The sequence below is a fragment of the Ursus maritimus genome, unplaced genomic scaffold, assembly GCF_017311325.1.
Source record: "Ursus maritimus isolate PB19 unplaced genomic scaffold, ASM1731132v1 scaffold_3, whole genome shotgun sequence".
Classification (NCBI taxonomy): Eukaryota; Metazoa; Chordata; class Mammalia; order Carnivora; family Ursidae; genus Ursus; species Ursus maritimus.
In genome coordinates, this window is record NW_024425563.1 from 6,093,475 (window position 1) to 6,114,764 (window position 21,290).

At 61.3% G+C, this 21,290-nt stretch overlaps 1 protein-coding gene across 1 annotated transcript in view; it reads right to left on the reverse strand.

The window, feature by feature from the left end:
* The window catches only part of AGAP3 (ArfGAP with GTPase domain, ankyrin repeat and PH domain 3), a 55,634-nt gene that overhangs the window by 23,041 nt on the left and 11,303 nt on the right, over window positions 1-21,290 (reverse strand). The window contains 8 exon segments of the mRNA XM_040643795.1: window positions 288-380; window positions 3,659-3,817; window positions 5,341-5,468; window positions 5,660-5,794; window positions 6,216-6,357; window positions 6,502-6,587; window positions 6,790-6,879; window positions 7,134-7,190. Coding sequence (XP_040499729.1) covers window positions 288-380; window positions 3,659-3,817; window positions 5,341-5,468; window positions 5,660-5,794; window positions 6,216-6,357; window positions 6,502-6,587; window positions 6,790-6,879; window positions 7,134-7,190 — 890 coding nt within the window.

Here is a 21,290-nt window from a genome sequence, read left to right on the forward strand (position 1 = left end):
GCAGCTCTCTGCTGCCCCCCGGTGGCGGTGAGGAGGACCCGGCAGAGCCCGCAGAGGGCCTGCTCCAGCCCAGGCGGCCACTCCTCCCGGAGGTTTGTCCTTAGCGGGAGAACCTCTCTCCCGGTGAAGCATTCAGGCCTGGCGGGGGGAGCGCTCGCCTCTCACATCACCACCCCCACCCCCACCCCCCGCTCGGGGCCCCGGAAGGAAAGACCATCGTCCCGTGTTCCCCGGACCTCATTCCTCATCTCCACCGCTCTCCGGCCACAGGGCAAAGGAGTGCTGACCTGTTTGATGGGGATGGCCCGGCCACTCCCGATGCTGTCCACCTTGCAGTCAGCCGTCTTCTTCTCCCTGTCCAAGTCGGCACCCTTTCGAGACTGCAAGAGAAAAGAAGAGGCGTGTTAAATGGGCCCAGGGTCCATGGGGGACAGCAGCCCACCTGGACTCCCCTCCCCTCCCCTCCTCCCTCCTCCTGGGCAGGCCCTAGCAGTGGGGCAGGGCCGGGGCGGCGGGACCGGGAAGGAACGGAGACCATGAGTATTCCAACGGGTTTATTCTTACACACGGCACCATACAGAGCAGCACAGGTCACTGAGCCAGGCCCGCCCCTTACAAAAGAGCAAGGACACGGAATACCAAGGGCGCGAGGAGCGCACAGCCCAGAGGGCTGGGGCATAAGAGAAGGGAGGGGGCGAGGAGAGGTGGACGGTGGGGCTGAGGGACGGCAGGGAGCACGGGGCACGATAACCGGGGAGAGCAAAGTCCAGAAGTGAGCGGGCAGTGGCCCGTCTGCAGCAGACACCACACGACACGTTGCACCGAGCACGGTCGGCGAGGCCCGAGGGGCACAGTGGATGGAGAGAGAGAGGAGAGAGGCCAGAAGAGGCCCTGCGCCCCTGCCAGGCTCCTGGGGCAGAGCCCGCCCCAACGCGGATCCTAGGAAATGGGGAGGCCAAGAGGGGGAAAGGCAAGCGCGCGGCGGTGGCTGTGGCATCCGGAGCGGAGCAGGAACGGCAGAAGTCCATGCAGGAAGGAGCAGAGGAGGGGAGGGGCAGGAAAGCTCCCCCCAGGAGCAGCTGGGCTGGGCCAGGGCGGGCGCTCGGACGCCCCCGCCCCTCTGGGCCTTGTTGCGCTGGCCTGGCGCCGGGCGTGGGGCCGAGCTCCCTTCTTCTCCATGCAGCGAGCCTGGCGCAGCGCGTCCAGCCGGGCCTGGTCCCCCGGCAGCCCCCAGCCGCGGGCTCCAGCGTTCCTAGCCTTCCCTGGGGGTGGGGGTTAGTTACAAAGGTTCCTGTGGGTCTCTGGAGTGGGGAGCACGGCGGCCGCTTCTCATCTGAGAGCAGTCCCAGGGCCCGGCCCGCCTCCGGCCCCGCACAGGGGAGAATGTCCAGAGGTGCTGTGTGTCACCACCTGGTCTTCTAATTTGGAAGGAGTTGGAAAGGCCTTTTTGTTGATGAAAAGTTGGAAACAGTGGCACATATCTGCAAATATCGAAAGAATAAAGATTTTGGCAAGTTATACTCAAGCCCCGCACGAGTCGGTCAGCACTGGTGAGGGCAGAGACCCAGGTGCCTGGGGAGAGGCGGCAGCGGGATGAAGAGGAGGAGGAGGACGAGGAGGAGGAGGCGGCGGTGGCTTCAGGGGCCGCTGGGCCCTCTCCTGGGCGCCACAGCCTCTGCTCCTTCGGCCCAGGGAGGAGGAAGGTAGATGGGACCGCTGCCACCAGGTCCCCGGACCAAAGAGCTGGTTGGGGGGAGTGGGGTACAGCCTGCCCCGGGCAGGCTGGTGAGCCAAGAGGCCCCCAACCACCAGAGGATTCCCTGGGAGCCCCGAGGGGCAGCGCCCCAGGATGGGAAGCAGGGCAAGAGTGGCAACAAAATGAGTACATGAGGTCATGGGGGAGACTGGGGACATCGATGGCCACATCCAGGGGGTGGGTCACAAGGACACCGGCCACAGAGCAGGCGTGGCTCTGCTGGGGAGGACGATGAGGGCGAGGAGGTGGCCCCGACAGCAACGATGAGAGTGGGGAGGTCCCGAGACGCGCTCCTAGAGACGGACAGGTCTCGAGGCCTCCTCGTGGACAATGGCGCAAGGGAGGTCACCATGGAAACAATGAAAAGAAAAACTAAGGTCGCCACAGTGAGGATGGAGTGGAAGGGCCGGGGGGAGGCCGTGCCGTGCGCGCAGCGAGGGTGGCAGGCGCAGGCAGCGCAGCGGAGCGGAGCAGGCAGCGGGGAGCACAGGGCGGGGAGCACGGAGGGCGCGGCGAGGAGGCCATGAGCGGGACATGGACGGCAGAGGGAGGACAGCAGGCCTAGCAGCGGAGGAAGTGAGAGGTTCAGGATGGGGCGGAGGGAGCAGGTGCCAGGGGCGCAGACGGCGGTCACTGCAAACACAGGCACCCGGGGGGCTCTGTGGCAGCGGGCGTGGGCACAAGCAGGCAGCCCAGGGCGGTGAGTGGCTCAATGCGCATGAACGGAAACAAGACGCTTCGAGTCTAGGCAGGCTCAGGGCTGGGGTAGCGCAGTGCACGGCAGCAGCTTTCCGCAGAAAGGGGTGGTCAGCAGGGACGAGGAGGGGGCTCGTGGCAGGCACGGGGGGCGGGGGACGGAGGAGTGCAGACCGGCAGCGGTGTGCTGGGCAGGCGGAGGCAAGAATGAATGAACGAGGCCTGGGGGTACTGGCTCTGTCTGGACGGGGCTCCAGGGAGCCTGGCAGGGCCTGCCCGGCCAGCCGGACACAGGACCAGGCTGCGAGCCAAGCCCTGCTGCCCAGAAAGAGGCGCGCAGACTGACGCAAAAGCCCCGAGTGGTCTCCTGCGAATCCACACAGCCAGCTCACCCACCTGCGTCTGACCCAAGACTCCCAGTAGGGCCCAGCCAAGTCCCAGGTGGAAGTTGAGAGTGTGGGGCAGGCACTGTGCCTCAGATGCTGGCCACGGACAGCCAGCAGACTGGGGGCACCTAAGGGCTGCGGGGCTGGGCCCCTAGCCACAGAAGGCACATGGGTCCCCGGTGTGAGGTTTGTGAGGAGGGGAGAGGATAAGCCTGCACGGAGCCCGAGGCCGGGCGATGAGGCACAGGCTAGGCCTCAGGAGCCGAGACCTGGGGAAAGACGTCTAAGCCCTTTGCGGACCAACTGCGGCAGTGGGCGGGAAGCGTAAGGTCAGGGGAAAAGAGAAGAATGCGGATGAGGAGGCCGGAGCCCCGGTTCTAGCTCCGCCAGCTAACCCTTCGTGGAGCCTTGGGCACAAAACCGTGGGGGCTCGATCCACAATTGTGCAATCGAGGGCGTCGGGGCGTCAGAGCAGACGTGCCCAAAGATCCCGCGAGCTGGCCAAGAAGCTCTATGGGTCAGGGGAGGGGGGGAGTGTGTGCGGCAGAGGCAGGAGGGTCTGTGTGCACATGCTTCGGGCAGCCCCTTGTGGGCTCAGAGAGACCGTCAAGAAGAGTCTGGATGTGCGCAGGAGAGCACTGGGAAGGAGCCTACAGAAATGGTGTGTGTTGTGTGGATGGCATCTTGCTGGCTAGGGCTGCCCGTGGCCCAGTGTCTGTGGCTCTTGCCTGCTCCCTCCCGGCTGGGGGCTGGGGGCTGGGCCCTGCCTCGCCAGTGCCGGCAGCCGGGCCGGCGGGAGGGCAGCGCGCAGGGCACATACCGTGAAGATGTTGGAACGCCGCTTGGACTGCTTGCGGACGGGTGTGGGGGTGGAGGAGGCCGCCACGGTCTCGATGCGCAGCTCCCGCTGGCTGACGCTGGGGGTGGAGGGGACTGAGGAGGAGTAGTCGCTGAAGGCGCTGCTGCCGCCATTCGTGGCCTAAGGACAGAGAGGGCTGCTGAGGGCTGCTCTGGAGCGGGGTGCAGCGGCAGGCGGCAGGCAGCAACTGGGAGCCCCTGTGGTGTGGGGACCTGGCCTGGGGCTCATGGGGCAGCGGAGGAGGAAGGCGGCACAGCCTGGAGGCCGGCAGAAGCCAGCCAGCACCGCCCTGGGCTACCCCGCTAGGGCCCAGGCGGGCCTGCTTTCGTGCCCACCCGTGAGCTGAATCGGGTCAGAGTAAGTGCCAAAGACCGGTGGAGCCCTGCCTCACAGGGGGTCGGGCACAAGGGAGCAGGTCACCTCGGATGAGCCCCCAAGTCAGTGACATGTGCCAAAGATGCGGGAGGCCAGGGTGGGGCGCAGGACTCCCGGGGAGGCGGTGGTCCTGCTTCCGGACAGTGTGCGGGACTGGGGCAGGTTACGGGAGAGCCGAGGCCGAGAGCGGCACGGAGCAAAGACTGTTCTCAGAGGAAGCAGCAGATAAAGGACAGAGGTGGGAAAGGAAGAGAGACAGAGGGGATCACATGATGGAGACAGAAAGCGCATGGCCGCAGCTACTCCGGGACTCGGGAAACACGCACAGCACAGCGAGGCCTGCTTCCTAACTGCCCATAGTCACTAAGCAGAGAACACGTCCTGCCCTGACAGCCTCCTCGAATCCTCATCCGCACAAAAAGCAAAATGCCCTAACAGCTGCCCCTGGCCTCAGAGCCACATGGCAGGGCCCGCACACCGAGCCCGGACGTCCCGCCCCGCACTCCGCCGGCTCAGGGCAAACACGGAAAGACCTAGCGCTCCTCCTTTTTTCCAGGTGGGGATGCTCCCGGGGAAACCCCTGCTGTCTCCTGAAACACTAACGGAGGGGCCTCTGGAAAAGCACCCAGGCCGCCGTCAGAAAGCCTGGGGGCCGGGCGGGCCTTGGAGACAGCAGCCCTTGGCAGAAGTAGGGCGGAGGCGGTCAGGTTGACCACTCAAGCCAGTACATCTGTGCCCACCCGGGCCTTTCTACGGAGCCGGGGACGGAGGGCCCAAAACTAACTGGGCAGCAGGCAGGAAGTGGGCAGGCATCCCGGAGCTGTCGGGGAGAATCGCTGGCAGGGCCTGGCTCAGAGCACTGCTACTACCCCACGCGGCACAAAGGCCGTCGGCCCCTGGGGGGCCTGTGCTGCCCTTCTAACTGCAGGGCCACAGGTGAGGAGGGAGCAGGCCCGTGAGAGCCCTCCGGCACCCCCCAAGTATGGTTCCACGGGGAGCAACTTCCGAGCCAGCTTCCGGGCGGCCTCCGCTACCGTGGCTGCGGGGCAAGAGGGGCAGCAACAAGGTCGGGGACTAGCAGGGAGGCGGTCACTACGGGGCACAGAGGAGGCCAGGCCAGTCGTGCAGGCAACGGGGAGCTCAAGCCAGCGCTTTCACACCAATCACAAGGCGGGAGACCAGACAAGGTGGGGACACGCAGGCAGACAGACAAGATGATGAGGGCCGAGGCGAGGACACGCGGCGGGAGGCGGGGAGGCTGGCCGCACCTGGTTGATGTGCACGGCCGGGATGGAGGCGGCGGACACTGCCGAGTGGCTGGGGGAGTTGGGCAGTGACTTGCAGGGCCCAATGGCCAGCTGCTGCTTCTTCCGCAAGGCCACTACCTTCTGGGCCACTGCAGGGGACAGCAGAGTCAGTTACCCCTCTGGGGAGAAGGGAGAAGCCCAGCTTAGAGCCGCCCCCCAGGGCGCACAGCCCCGCTGGCCACAGAGCGTCCTGAGCCCCCGCTCTGGGGGAGCCTCCCCGCCCCGCGCCCGAGTTACCGTCCTGGAAGGGGGGGAGCCTCCCGCCCCGTGCCCGAGTTACCGTCCTGGAAGACGCGCTCCACGTTGAGCCCGTAGGTCGCGCACGTCTCATAATAGGTGCAGCGCTTCAAGTCTGTGGAGAGCTTGCGGGCCCTGCTGTCGTCGATGACCCGCGGGTTTGCGGCACTGATGGCGTCTGTGGGAGGCGGGAGGGTGGGACTTTACTCAGCCTGCCAAGAAGCGGTGCCACGGATGGGGACAGGGTGCGGCGCTGGGTCCGAGCGTGCGTGGGCCATGAGCCAGGCCAGTGGACAACGCGGAGCGCAAGCATACGGGCATCCAGGCCTCGTTCCAGCTCCGCCACTAACTCAGGGTGGACACAAGCCAGCCGCTCCGTTTATTCGCCCCCAACACCGTGGACACGATCGTCACACGGGTGGGAGGCTCCAGTTGGGGAGATCGAGCGTGTATAGAGCAAGGTGGCGGTGCCCGCTCTGGGGCGACACAGGAAGGCTCAGTCAGCACCAGGAGGGGAGAGCAGGTGGCTTTCTCCCCTGCCCCCGCGGGCCCCGTGTGCACGCCCCCCACCCCAGCACCAGCCCCGCGGGCCCGCTCACCCTGCGTGCCCACCAACACCATGGGCACCTCGCTGGCGTTACGGAAGCTGCAGAGCCGCAGGAAGTAGTTGTACACCGTCTGGAAACTGATTTCATCCTCCAGGCTGAACACGAACACCACCGCATCCACCCAGGCAGCAAACTAGGGGGACCGAGCAGAATTACCCCCTGCACCCGTTCCTGGGGAAGCTCCACGCCCCTCTGCACACACACAGCTTTGCCCGATCCCAACCCGATCCTTGGGCAAGGGGCGCCACGGGCCGGGGGTGGGGGGCAGGAGCATCACCTGGAGCTCAGGGGGGCCGCCTTCATCTCGGATCAGCAGCAGGTAACTCTGGCCATCCACCACAATCTCCTTCTTAAACCGACCCCCTAGGACAGAGCGCATGATCAGGCCCCAAGCTGGGAGAGCCCACCGCGGCCAAGCACTGATGAAATCCACAGCTACCAACAGAGGAGACAGGAAGACTCGGAAGGACGGGGGGCTCCAGCCTCCCTGGCACAGACGATAGTTGGGGGCACGGGGGGAACAGAGCGGCCAGCCTCAGAGCCCAGGCAAGCCCGTGATGCTCACCTTCAGGGGACTCCTCTTGGACATAGGTCCCTGTCAGATAGCGGTGCACCAGGGCCGACTTCCCGCTAGACAGGTTCCCCACAATGCCCTGTGGGAGAGGAAGGGGTGAGAGCCACGGTCAGGGGCAAGACAGAAAACATGGGACAGGAAAGACAGATGACCCTAAGAAGAAGGCCCAGAACTAAGGATTAGAAAGGAAAGCTGACCAGAAGTGAGGGGCGTCGGAGAAAGGCCAAGACCAGAGAAGGAGGGGACTGGAAGTAGGGGAAGCAACGCCTGGGCCCATCACGCTAGCCTGTGCCCACCCAGCCCCAGGGCTGCCTGCCCCCCCCCCCCCCCCCTTCCTCTAAGCTCCGGAACCGAGCGGCTCAGGGTCCACTCCTGGCTGTTTACAAAGGAGTCTGCAGGAGAGAAGGCCACCCATCAGGACTCAGGAGGCACACAGGCCGGTGCCATCGCCACCAGCTGTCTCCTATACTGCCCCTTCCTGGGCCACGGCCAGAAAACAGCACCGTCCCAATGGGACCCCAATCCTCACTCCTAATTCTCTAGAGAGCGACAGGAAAATTCTTCCGGAGAGGACTGGAGCAATGACGGTCCTCAGGGAGAGGACTCTAAGAGGTGTGGGCCCAGTCCTTCTGCCCCGGACCTGTGTCCCTCCTTCTCTTACTGCTCCAGCAAGGTAAGCAGTTCCCACCTTGAGCCACACCTGGGCCTGGTCCCACCAGGGCTCAGACCCCCGGCCCAGGTGAGAGGCCTCTCCAGTAGTTCTCAGCTCAGACCCAAGCTGGGCCGGGCACCTGGCAGCTGGGCAGGGGGGCCAGCCTCCTGCAGCGAGTAGGAACAGCTCACCCTCACAGGGTGAGGCCACCCACCACATTCCTAGGCGGGGTGAAGAGGGAGGAGCCCTCACCTGGCCTTGTTCTGTGAGGGGCAGGTTGAATGGGGCGCTATCTATCCTGCCCAACTGGCCCTCCTCCCCAAGCTCCTCCTCGGTGGGAGGCCACCACTCTGTCTTTCCAGGAGAGCCACCTCCCAGAGAGCCACCTCCCAGGCTGCCCGTACTCAGGTCCAGGCCCTTCTCAGCTCTTGCCTTCCTCTGGCAGTATCCTGGGGAGGGGAAGCCTCCAAGTCCCCAGAGCCCCCTCCAGCCCCACCGTCAGCCCCATTTTCTTTACTCTTTGCATTGTAATGGCCATCCTCCAGCCAGGCCAGACTCTGCCTGCTTGCCCTCCCCAGGCTGTCAAAGAGTAGCTGCCACCATCGGTCGGGTCCGCAAGCACTCCCTCTGCTCATGTGCAGAGGCAGCTAGAAGCGAGGACTCAAGCCCACCTGGAAGCTAGAAGCATATGCACTCTCCACCCCTCCAGATACTCAGTTCTGCAAGTGCCAGAAGTGAGGAAGGGGCCCTTCCGTCCTGGCCTCACATTCCACCATGCCAAGGGCCAGGGGTAGCGACGGGTGGCGGGCGACCCACATTGGACGCACCTGCAAGTCCTCTGCTACAGCCACCTTCTGGGCACCCATGAGGCACCCAGAGCGCACCGGCACCGGTCTCACTCAGTCCCCGGCCGCACGGCACACCCCCTCTCCCAAGCAGGTTCGGTTTGTTTTCACACCCGCTCTCGACCAGGGACTCCAACCAGAGAGGACTCCCGGCCGGGCTCGCTCCCTTACCGCTCTGCGCGCCCAGGAGCCGGGAGGCCGCGGCCGCCCGGGGGCTCCACAGCGGCTCGGCGGGCGCGGGCTCCCTCCGGCGGAAGCGGCTGGTGAGCAGTCTCCAGAGACCGGCAGCGGTGCGGGGCCGACCGGGCTCGGGCGCGGCGCGCGGGGCCTCGGCGCCCAGCAGCAGGTCGCGGCGGCTCGGGAAGGCGCCCAGCGAGCTGGCGTCGCCGTCGCTGCGAGTGCGCGCCCGGGGCAGTAGCCCCGACTCGGCGCGCCGGATCTCCTGGCCGCGGCGCAGGCGGAAGCTGAAGCTCTTCCTCAGCGCGGACAGGCCGCGCCGGGGCCCCGGGGTGCCGCGCCCGCCGCCGCCGCGGAGCACCTGCCAGCGCTGGCTGCTCCACAGCGAGGCGCCCCGCAAGAAGCCCGCGCTGCCCGCGCGGCCCAGGCCCGCGCCCGCGCCCTCAGCCGCCGCCAGCTCCAGGCGGTTCACCTCCAGGAACGTCATGCTGGTGGGCCGTGGCCGCGGCGCCTGGGCCCCCCGCGTGCGGCTACGCCGGGCCGGCGCGGGGCTGGGCGCGGGGCTGGGAGCGGCCGAGCCGGGGAGCCCCGAGGGCGCGGGCCCGGGAGCCGGCGGGTGGCCGTCGGCGGGGCCGCGGCGGCCGAGGCGCGGGCGCAGGAGGCCGAGCAGTAGGCTGCGGGCGCCGGAGGGCGGGGGCCCCGGGCCGCCCGAGCAGACGCTCCGCGGCCGCGCCGGCTGTTCGCGCGCGGCGCTCAGGGCGGCCTGCAGGGCGGCGGCGGCGCGGCCGGCCGGGGCGCCGTGCAGGTCCAGCGAGTCGCAGACGCTGTGGGCGCGGCGGCAGACGGCGGGCCGCTCCCGGCTGCAGCTGTCCCCCGGCAGCCAGCCCCGCTCCATGCTCAGGGCCCGCGGGCGAGGGCCAGGCCCATGGCGAGGGGCGCGGGGCTGGGCCCGGGCCGGGCCGCGGCCGGGGCGCACGGACCTCCGGCCTCTGGGCACCTGGAGTCAGGCCGAAGGAGTCCCTCAACGCTTCCACCTCGCAGCCGCCGGCAAGCCCAGACCTGGAGAGGCCGGGAGCCGGCCCAGCAAGGAGAGGCGGCAAGCCTGGCCTGGAACACCCTGGAACGGCGGCCGGCGGCAGGAGAGTCAGCCTGCTGGGGCAGCCCCCGGAGCCCTCAGAAAACAGGAAATTCCAGCCCAGGGCTCCTCCTCGGATTGGGGCAAGTAGGTGAGGAGCTGTCATTACCAGCAGGCCAAATAAATAACAGTCCTCGGCACACCACACACTGAGCCCTGTTTGGGAGAGAAGTGGGCCATTTGCTCTTTCTCTAAAGGACCAAACAGGTGTTACACCACAGGGCCGGCATTATGGAAAGCTTACATTAGGAGCCAGGAGGCAAGTCATATGTGCTCTCTGGCCCTCAGTCTCCTTGTCTGTAAAATGGGGGGGAGGCTTAGTTTTTGGCTGAGACAGTGAGGTTGGGAAACTGCAGAATTCAGAGTTGCTGGAAGCTACAGGCAGCTCTTCTGTTAATGGCCGAGTTGCTCTTCTCCCTCGGAGATGATAAAATTGTCTGGATTCGGTGAAGTGTCCCGCCTAAGGGCAGTGGAAGCCAAAAGGTAACCTTCAGTCTTGGATCACACACTTCTGGACGAGTGACTCACTTCTGTGTCCCTGAGTCTCCAGTCCCCTGCTCGCTGGGTCTCACCTCCTGTCCAGAGGGCGGCTGGCCAAGGTGAAGTGTTTGCCCTCGGTTCTGGCTGGAGCCTGATGCTCACTCCCTCCAAGCACAGATGCCTGTTCACGAGTGTGGGGTGCGCTGGACGGACACACGCATGAAGTGCAGGGCTCACCCCGGGATGGGGGCAGGAGGCCAGGAGCTGCCCTGCTGTGCTTTCCACTGCACTTTAAACACCAGTCCTCTTCTGAGGCCCTGGTGATGAGCTAGTTTACCGGAACCCATGACCATGGGCAGACTGAGAAATGAGTTTAGGTAGTGGCAAGGATGGGGGGGGGCTGCATGTGCTTTAAAGAGATACTACTCCCCAATTTCCTCCACCCCCAGTACAACCCAACTCCCAATATCCCTCTCAGCCTCAGAATTCCATGCTTCTGGGTAGAAGCAAAGTACAAGATAAAAGTGGCACATTCCTGAGGGGGCTGGGGTGGGGGAATGCCTGAGGAAGGCAGGGCCTCTCCATCCTAGGTGCTCCCGAAGAGCCCCAGAGCTGGAAACTCTCAAGTCCCGGGCTGGATCTCCCAGGGCTGGAGAGCCCGGGGGGTGGTTTCATATTTTCCCGGGACTACTTATTAACAGTGATGAGGCCGGCTTCTCCCTCTCCAGGATGCGTATTCCCCACGTAATAGACGGTTCCACAGAAGGGCCTTTCCCAGGATCCTTCAGGCGTGGGGACAAGAACACAGCCCTGGAGTCCTGCCTCGATTCCTCACATTGAAGTCTCCCACACTCCATGTCCCTATCTGCACATCTGTCTGTCTGCCCTCTCTCCCACAGACTCAGAGGGAATTACCCCTCCCCAGAGGAACAGGCCTGCTCAGTACAAGCCAATGGAACTGTAAGCACGGGACAGTAGCTCTGTCCCCGGAGAGGGAGAGGGACAAGGTGCCCAGCTGCCCTAGAACATCACTGGCTGTCTCAGCAGGAGAGGAACAGGAGGGCCCACGAGGGGCAGAGGCCCCAGACACACATGCCTGCTGTGGGAAGGCAGGCAGCAGGGCCTCGTCCCCGAGGTAAAAGAACGTCTTCCGTTCTTGGAAGCCGCACCAGCTCCTGCTGGCTCCCCCCTGCACCTGCAGAATCTAGTCCAGGCAAAATGCTCAGCCCAGGTCAAGTCCCAAACCGGCAACAGCTTCCGCTCCCTCCCCTGGCTGCCTCCTTCCTCCCGCTCCTTCCCAGAAGTCCTTCCTGACCCCGAGCAGTTAGAGCCCAGTTAGACAGAGCAGTTAGAGCCCAGTTAGACAGAGCCGACACATAGATATCCCCAGGTAGATATCCCCTCTAGCGCAGGCACAAATCTCTCTTCCTCACTGGCATCACGAAACGAAGTCTCTGTTCTGCCTGACAAGATTCTGCTCCAAAGAGCTGCGGCAAACACAGCTCCACTCAACATGGCCCCAAAGAAATTAGGACCAAAAAAGCTTCACGCTGGGATCGTGTAAACAGTACAGAAATTCCACGAGGCTAGCCCTCAGGTGAGTTCTCAGTCTCCTAGGTCCTCCAAAACACCGAGCTAACTCTGCTGCTGAGGGGTGAGAGACTCCGTGGCAATTTCTGGGGGAATTAAAGATACGGTTTCTCTCGACGCCCTGCCACGTGCACTCTGGGGGAGAATGGAGACACGTTTCCCTGGAAGCAGAGAGGACAGAAAATGAGCTGGGAAATCAGAAAAACCTCGAGCCAATTCTGGAGGTATCCACAGCTGGGTGGGCTGGGCCCGCCACGGGGACCGGCCTGGGCCTGGGGGTGGCAGGGGGACACGACTAACCCCACCTAGCTGGGCGGGGGGGGCAGGGAGGGGGAAGGAAAGACTGCTGTGAGTGTGGCGTGGGAGGCCCTGCACAGAAACCAAACACTGTTTGTGAGGACAGGGTGGCCTCCAGCCCCAGAACCCCACATGACCTCGAACCTAGTCTCGGCTCAAATATTTGCAAGGGTGACCCACTGATAAGTGCTAAGGTGTGCCTGGCTGGGGCCACACACGCAGCTCAGAGCCTGTGGGCGTCCTTCCCAGCGACAGGAAGGGAAGCCAAAGGGCGCACATGGTGGCTCAAGGGAGAGACTTGGGCTCCTTCCTGCGGCCCCAGGGGTCCCAGAGCCACACTGGGCCTCCCATGGCCGCCGGGCTCATCATGCCCACAAGGTGGCAGCAAAACATCTTCCAGCGGCCAGGGTGCCTCCGAGAGGGGAGGGGAAGGAGGCGGAGAGCAAGGCGGGAGCAAGGTGGCAGGAAGGCGGCGGGAGGAGGGCAGCCCACGCCTGCGGAGCCTGAGTCCCGGAGAGCCTGAGTCGAGAGCCTAAGTCCAGGCAGGCAGCCGGGGCCACACCCAGGGCGGCCTAAGGCGGAGTGGCCTCCAGCAAGCTCCGAGCGCTCTGTGCAGGCCTCCGGGTGGGGGACTGGGGAGTCCACAGAGACGAGGGGGAGACTCTAGGCTGCCACCCCCCTGACCTCCGCCCCCCGCCCCAGCTCGCCCCGTCTCATTGTAATGGGGGACAAGGGCCTCTTCCCGAGTCTCTGGAGACGAGAGCAGCAGCGATGTCACTACGCACACGGAACGCTCCTCGCTCTCAGGTGTTTTTCTGGCATGTCTACTGCTCCCCTGCTAGAACCCAGCCCGCACGCCCACGACAGGGACGTGCCCTGGTTCTATGAACAAATAAATGCACGCATGCCCGCTGAGCGTGATCTGTAAGCCCAGGCCTCTGTTCTTCCTGCGGGGAGGGAGGCAGACGTAGGAGACGGTCCTGGGCTGGGACAGTCTGCCAAGGAGATAAGTCATAGGCACAGTCATCTTGCAAAGACCCCTCAGTCAAGAGGCATGGGGTGCTCTGAAGTTGAAAGAACTGGGTTCAAATTCAGCCTCTGGCACCTACTAGCCATGTTTCCGTCTATAGCCACTTTAACCTCACTGGGTCTTGGGGTTTAGTCTGTAAACCAGAAATGACCCCACCTTGCCCCTGAAGTTGCTATGAAGACCAGTGCTGAGACTGGAGGGCCCAACACGGCGCTTGGCACAAAGCGGAGGATCAGAAGGAGCCGTTACTAGGGGAGAGAGAGGGGAGAGAGTCCTGTGGGACGCAGGAACGACTAAAACCCGCTTTCTTCAAGGCAGAAACCTAGTGGGACGTGCCAGCAGTTAAGCATCAGCCGGGACCAGGCCATGCCGGTCCGCGTCTCTCCTCCACAAGACTGTGGAAGCAGACCTCAGACATCCCTGGGACCCTTCCGGATCACATCTTTGAAAATCTGCTGAAAGCTATTCCAGGCTCAGTTGTGCCCACCACCATTCATATTTTGAAGTCTTAACCCTCCGTCCTTCAGAACGTGACCTTATTTGGAAATAGGGCGGTTGCAAATGTCGCTGGCTGAGATGAGGTCACGACGGAATAGGGTGGGCCCCTACTCCCCTATGACGGCTGTCCTTACAAAAAGGGGCAATCTGGACAGAAAGACAGTAATGGAGAGGGAAGACAACGTAGAGAGCTACAGGGGGAAGACGGCAGTCCACAAGCTGAGGAGAGAGGCCTTCACAGGAAACGTGGCCCAGCCTGCCCACTCCTGCATTTCCGACTTGTGGCCTCCAGACCAGGACAGAATGAGCGTGCGGCACCCAAAGGCAGGAAGCGCAAGGGGGTGGGCTCCAGGGGGCCAGGGTTAGGAATTCCGCCCCCACCTCCCAAGGTCAGGGTACCGGAGACCTCCCCAGTGGCTGCGTTCCCGCCCTCCCCATGGAGAAGCTGAGAGGACCAAAGGGGCAAGTGGGGGTGAAGGGCAAAGGGAGGAAACCAAGACCACCCCCTCTGCTGGGCAGCTACCCAACCTGGAAACAGCCTTCTAGCACCAACCTAGCCACTCCATAGTAATTTCCTCGATTTTCTTTCTGTCCACATGCTCTGTGCTAGGCTCAGGACTTCCGCACATCCTCCTGACCTCCCGTACCAGCGTCCTGACCTTGTTCTCCCTGGCCACATCCTAAAACCCGAAGAGGGACCCAGACAGACACTGCTCCCTGCTCACACCGAGAGCTAGGACCATGGGCCCTGGCACGCTGCGCTCTCCCAAGGGAAGTCTGCTGCTTGTCACCGGCATCCGCACTCCGCGGACCCTGCAGGGCTTCAGGGCAGGGGCCGGGCACTTACCAGCTGCCTTGACCGGGACAGGGATTCCAGACTCGCAATGCACCACCGTGCACGCTCCGTCAGGGCTCCTTGCCTTTTTGACGCATATCCTGCATTTCATTTGTCTTTAAAAGTGTTCTCCTCCTTCAAAACTGAACCAAGGTCCGCATAAGTCTCATAAGCTAAAAGTCTGCATCTTCCAGTCCCATGGCTCCCAAAGGCATTCAGTTCATGAGATCTTCATTCCTCAGGAGCAGTAAGGCCAACTGTCTGCTTTCACCTTATTTTTACAAAAGTGAGATATCTTAATAAGGAAAGATTCCAGGGGCGCCGGGGTGGCGCTATTAACCGACTCTTGGTTTTGGCTCAGGTCATGATCTCGGGACTGTGGAACCGAGCCCCCCTGTGAGTCCCCGTGGGGCTCTGTGCACAGCGGGGAGTCTGCCTGAAGAGTCTTTCCCTCTGCCCCTCCCCCCACTCTCACACTCTCTCATAAATAAATCCTTAAAAATAAATAAAAGGGAAGATTGCATAAAATACAATAATTGCGCTAATTCTGCTCCAAGAGGGAGCAGCTATGGAAAGCAAAGCGCCGCCAGGTGGCTGAGAGCTCGGGTTCACAGGTGCGAGCGCGGGACCCCAGGTGAAGGGGGCTGCTCTGCATGCTAAAGGAGAAAGAAGAAGAAGAAAAAAAAAAAGACTTGGGTAGTTTGAGAGCCCAGTGAACAGGAGTTTAAAAGTGTCTGAATTCCCCTTACAGATTTTGAAAGTGAAGCCGGTACCTTCCTCAGGGGGTGGGGCCTGCCCCGAGGCCCAGGCTCTGCCCCATTCTCAAGTGCCCACTGCCCCATTCCCACCTGCCCACTGCCCGGGGGCTGGGGCTCGGGTCCCGAGAGGGCTCCAGAGCGAAGGAAGCGAAGGAAGGAAGTGGAAGGCGTCTCTGGCAGGGCCTGGACGTGAAGGCTGCCTCCCTCTACCCCCGCCAGCGCAGCGGTGGGGTCAGAACACTCAGCTCGTGCCCGCTGCCATCACGAAGCCCTGGGGGGCTCCCACGCCTTGCAGCCCCCTCAGCATCCCCAGCTCATCTTGTCTCTGCTATAGAAGCTAATATCTAACCTGCTCTCACTTCATGGCGGCCTGGGCTCCTGGGCACACACGGGCCAGCCCTGAGGACAGCAGAGCCACCTTTGCTGCCCTATACACGCAAGGCAGCAGCCACACGGGACACGGCCGGTCACCTGGTACTGAGAGCCACTTAACACAATCAGCCACACTGAGCACATGACACGCAGTGACCCATTTATCTCTGATGACAGGCAGAAAGGTAGGTCATTGTCCCCAATGTACAGATGCAAAAGCTAAGGCACAGACACCAGTCAGCCTAAGGTCACCAGCTCGTAAGGGGCTGCAGCTGGCATTCGGACCCAGGCCATCTGGCTGGCCCCGAGCCCCTGGGCGTCCCTGGCCCCGCGAGATCTCTGCGGACACAGCGTCGACCTGGGCCCAGAGCTCGTCCTGCAGGGAGCCTGTGTCTGTCTTCCTGTCTGGGTACGCACATCAGCGAAGACCAGCGAAGACCCTTCCTAGCAAGGGCCCTCCTTCCCAAAAATGACCATCACCACCCCCCTCCCTCCCCCTTCCTCCTTGTCTGCCTTCCAAACAAACAAACTCCTGGCCCAGTCCTACTCAGTAGGAGAGATGGATCCAGGTTCTGCAGCGGCCTGTCCAGGGATGTCTGTGTATATGTGACACTTAGGAAGGAGAAAGCCACCTCACATGATTACTTCTGATAGACAAAAGGGGGGCTCTCTGGGGCTGCTGAGCCCTTGGCACGCCTCACTTTGATGCCATGTAGACAGAACCACAAAGAGGCCGGGCCTGCGGGTCACGGAGTGGGGGAGTCAGTCAGAACCCCTTCCTGAATTGAAGATGCGTCCCTTCCCTGGGGGACCACAAGCTTTCTGGGCCCTGCAGGGTCTCCACTGCCCAGCTTCTGCCCACACCCAGTGGCGGTGCCCAAGCAGTGTACCAGCCCACACGCGGAAGGGACATGAGGCCCCTCAGTGTACCCTCCTTTCACCCCTCGGTGCCCAAAGGCCCTGTTTCCCATGCTCCCTGTTCCCCCTGGAGCCTGAGACCTCAGCTATCCAAGCCCCCCACGCCCACCGCCAGCTGAGCACAACAGTGCGGGGCTGGGCAGCCAGGGAAAGCCCACCAGCTGTGGAAGTCTGCGTGGGGCAGGGGGTGAACCAGGAGAGGGTGTAGCCCGAAGCAATAGGCCCCAAGGCTTGTCGGATTTAAAGGAGGGGGGGGCGCCTGGGTGGCTCAGCTGGTGAAGCGGCTGCTTTGAGCTCCAGTCATGACCCCAGGGTGCTGGGATCGAGTCCTACATCGGGCTCCCTGCTCAACAGGGAGTTTGCTTCTCCCTCTCCCTCTGTGCGCTCGCTCTCTTTCTCTCTGTCTCTAATAAAAAAAATCTTAAAAAAAAAAAAATAAAGGACAGGAGAGAGAAGAGTGATAAGTCCAACTACATAAACACAAAAAATCCAGAACAATTAAAAATGGTAAGAACCCTAAGAAAAATAGAATTAAAGGGAAATCGACACCTGAGGGGGAGGAAGGTGGCTAGGTCAATGGGTTAATATCACAAATGTTGCTTAGGGGCGCCTGGGTGGCACAGCGGTTAAGCGTCTGCCTTCGGCTCAGGGCGTGATCCCAGTGTTATGGGATCGAGCCCCACATCAGGCTCCTCCGCTGGGAGCCTGCTTCTTCCTCTCCCACTCCCCCTGCTTGTGTTCCCTCTCGCTGGCTGTCTCTATCTCTGTCAAATAAATAAATAAAATCTTAAAAAAAAAAAAAAAAACTCACTCCAGGTGAGTAAAGAAAATACAAATGGCCAATACAAGTGGAAACCACTCATTTTCATGTGATACTCGAATAAACAGAAATCAAGAATGAAATGCTACCGCTCTCTTTCCAAAGCCCTGCCAGTGGGCCAGGGTGTGAAGTGGTCCCGGTGTGAGCGTCTGAGGCGCGGTGGGGAAGAGGGGCTTGGCCTCCAGAATCCGTGCCGCCGCGGGGACCATCTGACACGGAGGGAAGGACAGAGGCCCGAAGATGTGAATGCTTCCAAACAAGTGAGAGCACACGAAACGCACAGCAACACGGGAGTGAGGCAGGCAGCGACCAGGGCTCCAGGAGGTGGAACGTCGCACGACCGTCTAAGATGTGTGCAAAGCCTTTCTCCTCGCACAGGTGGCGGCTGCACCTACGGTCTTTTTCTTTTTTTTAAAAGCAAGACGGTATGTACCACAGCCCACGCGCAAGGAACGCACCCGAACAACAGTGGCTGACTTGTGGCGGTTAGGATCACTACCGTGATTTTTCTTCTGCTTCTATTTTTCTGCAAGATGTCTCTTTTTTTTTTTTTTAAGATTTTATTTATTTATTCGACAGAGAGAGAGACAGCAGCGAGAGAGGGAACACAAGCAGGGGGAGTGGGAGAGGAAGAAACAGGCTCATAGCGGAGGAGCCTGATGTGGGGCTCGATCCCGCAACGCCAGGATCACGCCCTGAGCCAAAGGCAGACGCTTTAACCGCTGTGCCACCCAGGCGCCCCTGCAAGATGTCTCTTTTATTTACTGTGTTGTCCACAACTTGCGCAGGGAGGACACGACTGCTGTAAAAAGGAAAAGAAATGCTGGCAGCAGAGGGAGGGCTGTTCCACCTGCGGAAGGGGCTGCACGCAGAGAGGACACGTGCGGCTCGTCTGCACTGCCCTGGCTAGAAGCTCGGCCCCCCCGAACCCCTGCTCCGTCCAGCCCCCAACCCCCACGTCCGCAGCTGCTCGGGGGTCACCACACATTCTGACACGGGCTCATGAGAGCCTTCCAACTCCGGCTCTGGGTGAGACACAAAATAGGAAAGTGGGTTAGGACCAGTACATGAAATAAATGTACACGTTCCATCTTTTTAAAATTTTACCTCGGGGTATAAAACCACTTTCACAACACACTCAGGAAACTGCTTTTGGCCCCCTGGCACTTCCCTACGGATGGAAATTTCCAGAATGAGTGTCCAGTCCCCACCCCCCACCTTAACAGGAGCCGGCCTCTAGCACTGCACCAAAATGCACCAGGCGCTCCGCTCCCCAGATGCTCACGTCCGCACCCCACCCGCGGCTGCAGCCCTCACGCACCCTGACTGACTAGCTTCACCATACTTCACAGGGCCTCCGATCCACCTCATCCCAGCATTCCCTGACTCGAGGGCATTCTGGTGGCTTCCTTTTTTTTTTTTTTTTTTTTAAACCACCTCAAGCTGCTTCTTTGCATGGCAAAAAAAAATTGAACAGCTGCGTTCAAAGACGGACAAATTTTTCGTGGTAATGGATAGCGTCCAAGGGCTTCTCCTTCATGAGCCCCATCTCCCGGCAGCCCAGCGGGGTGGGCCAACACCGGCCCTCGAACCAGCATCGAGAGTTGTGTGTCTGCCTCCTGCTATCGGACAGGGGAGCCCAGGAACTTGCTCTTCTGATCTGGATCCCCAGTCACTTGTGAGGTTAAGCATTTTTCAGGACCACCAACAACATGCATTTCCTCTTCTCTGAACTGTCTTTCTGGTCCTCTGCTCTGCCTGTTTGCCTTTGGAATTTAAAAAATCTTCTTCACAGTTTGCAGGAACTAGATCACAGGCATCTTAAGCATTTAACTAGCATATGTACACGGCAAGCAAATTCTCCTACTCTATTCCACAGAAATGTCATTAAATCTGTTCGTTTTGTAATTGATTATATTAGAACATCTGAACAACAACAACAAAAACCCGTGAGACAAGAGCGAGGATACAAAAGGGTGGGCTGGGCCGAAGCGCTTCCCCCTGGAAGAACACCAGCCAGGACTCACAGAAGGAACCCGCACCTGAGAAGATGAGCACGTGCCTCCCCCCAATACACCCTTCGCACACACAGGGAGCTCGGGGTCCCTGGCAGCAGCTGACCTCCGTGGTGCCCAGGGCCCAGCCCACAGATCACTTAGCAACCACCAATGGGAGGAAGCGGACCTTCCAGACCATTAGCTCCTTAAGATCACTAACAGCAGGGCCAGATGTGACACAACAGGGGGTAATCCTGTCAAAAGGGTTTAACCTGGATCTCATCAGTGCCTTGACCTCACTCCAGGTCCTGGGCAGCTCCGGGGACGCAGGGAGAACATCAAGACAGCCAGGCAGCAGCAGCATCCAAACCCGGGGCACAGACCTTCTCCAAACCTGGCCCAGCCTCATCCCGTCCTGATTTAGAAAGACCAAGAGGGCATATAAGGTACTGGGGGGAAACTGAGGAAATCTGGTTACGGGTGAGCTGTGAAATGACGTCAGAGGATTCCTGTCAAATCTCTCCAGCGTGACACTGGTGTTCTGTTTCGCGCAAGAATGTGCCCGCGCTGGGAGATGCCAGCTCAAGGGCCTTCGGAGAAGTGCCGCGCTGTCTGCAGCTGCTGGCCGCGCCCACCACCCACAGAATGTGAGGTGCGGAGTGGGGATGAAGGGGTGGTGGTGGTTTTTCCAAAATAAAAAGCTGGGGAGAAAATCTGGCCCATCTTCTCCTCTATAAATTCTGGGTTTCCTATCTGGCTTAAGGGGACCCTTCATATCCCCAGAAGAGACGATATTCTTTGAATTTTCTCCTGTATTTCATTTTATTTTTTTTAAAGATTTTTATTTACGTATTTAAGAAAATGAGCGAGAAAAAGAGAGAGAGCGTGCACAAGCAGGGGGAGGGGCAGAGAGAGAGGGAGAAGCAGACTCGCCAGTGAGCAGGCAGCCCAACAACGACGCGGGGCTCCATCCCAGGACCCCGAGATCATGACCCGAGCCCAAGGAGACGCTTCAGTGAGCCACCCAGGCGCTCCTTCTGCTGTACTTTAAAAGGGCGCATCTGTTTCTGGTGCAGCAGCGCCTGCGGGCCCAGAACACAGGCTCTGAGACCAGCCTTCCTGCGCCCGGTCCTGCCTCCGCAGCCCTGAGCACATCCCTTTCCATCTCTGTCCCCATCTGCAGCACAGGGGTAACTCTCGCCCTGCAGGGATGTCCAGCGAACGAGGAGGAGGCACGCAGGGTGGCGGCGGGCAGGTAAGAAGCACCCGTGGGAAGTGAATCTGGTTCGTACCGCTCTTTCTGAGATCCCAGATCTGATCCCGCCACCCTTCGCTTAGAACCCCAGCGCTCCCCGCGCCACTGCAAGAGCTGTCAATCTTGCGACATTTGCAGCACAAACACAAAGTGCTACCGTGTGGGGTGGCACATTTGAATAGTTTAAAAACACACTACGCCAGCAATTTTCATAATAAAATCAGTATTCCAGTAAAACAGTGTCTCGCAGTGCCGATCAAAGCAGCCGGGCTGCCGCGGCACCCACTCGGCCGTCCCCCCCCCATCGGCTCGCCGGGCAGGAGCCGCTCGCCGCCCGAGGCACGCACGCTTTTCTCAGACACCATGTTGATTTTTCTTTGGTGCCGACGAGCATCCCATCCGAGGCTCCGGAGATGAAGGAAGGTCTCTCCCTCAGGGCCTCAGCCACGGTCACCCTGTCGAGCCACCCGCAGAGAGGGTCACACAGGGAGGGCCAGCCCGGGCTACCTCTCTGCCAGTAACTGGCTCCTCCGCCACCCCCCGCTCCCGGGGGCCTGATGGAGGGAGGGCCACTCCCATGCTTCCCAGGGAGGCTTCCTCAATGCACAGGGAATGGCTTTTAAGACCCGAGCCAGGTGACCTGTCAGAAGCATACACCGAAAAGCAGGATACCCGTGTTTTCAATGATCTTCCAGCTCCGACCCAGCTCAGACCCCTCAGGGAGGAATGTGAATTCCAAGAGGGAGGACAGAGAACCGGACCCACCTCCACCCTCCTGCCATCACTCCACGCACGTCCGCAGCCCAGGCGAGAGGCAGCCAAGAGCCCGCCTT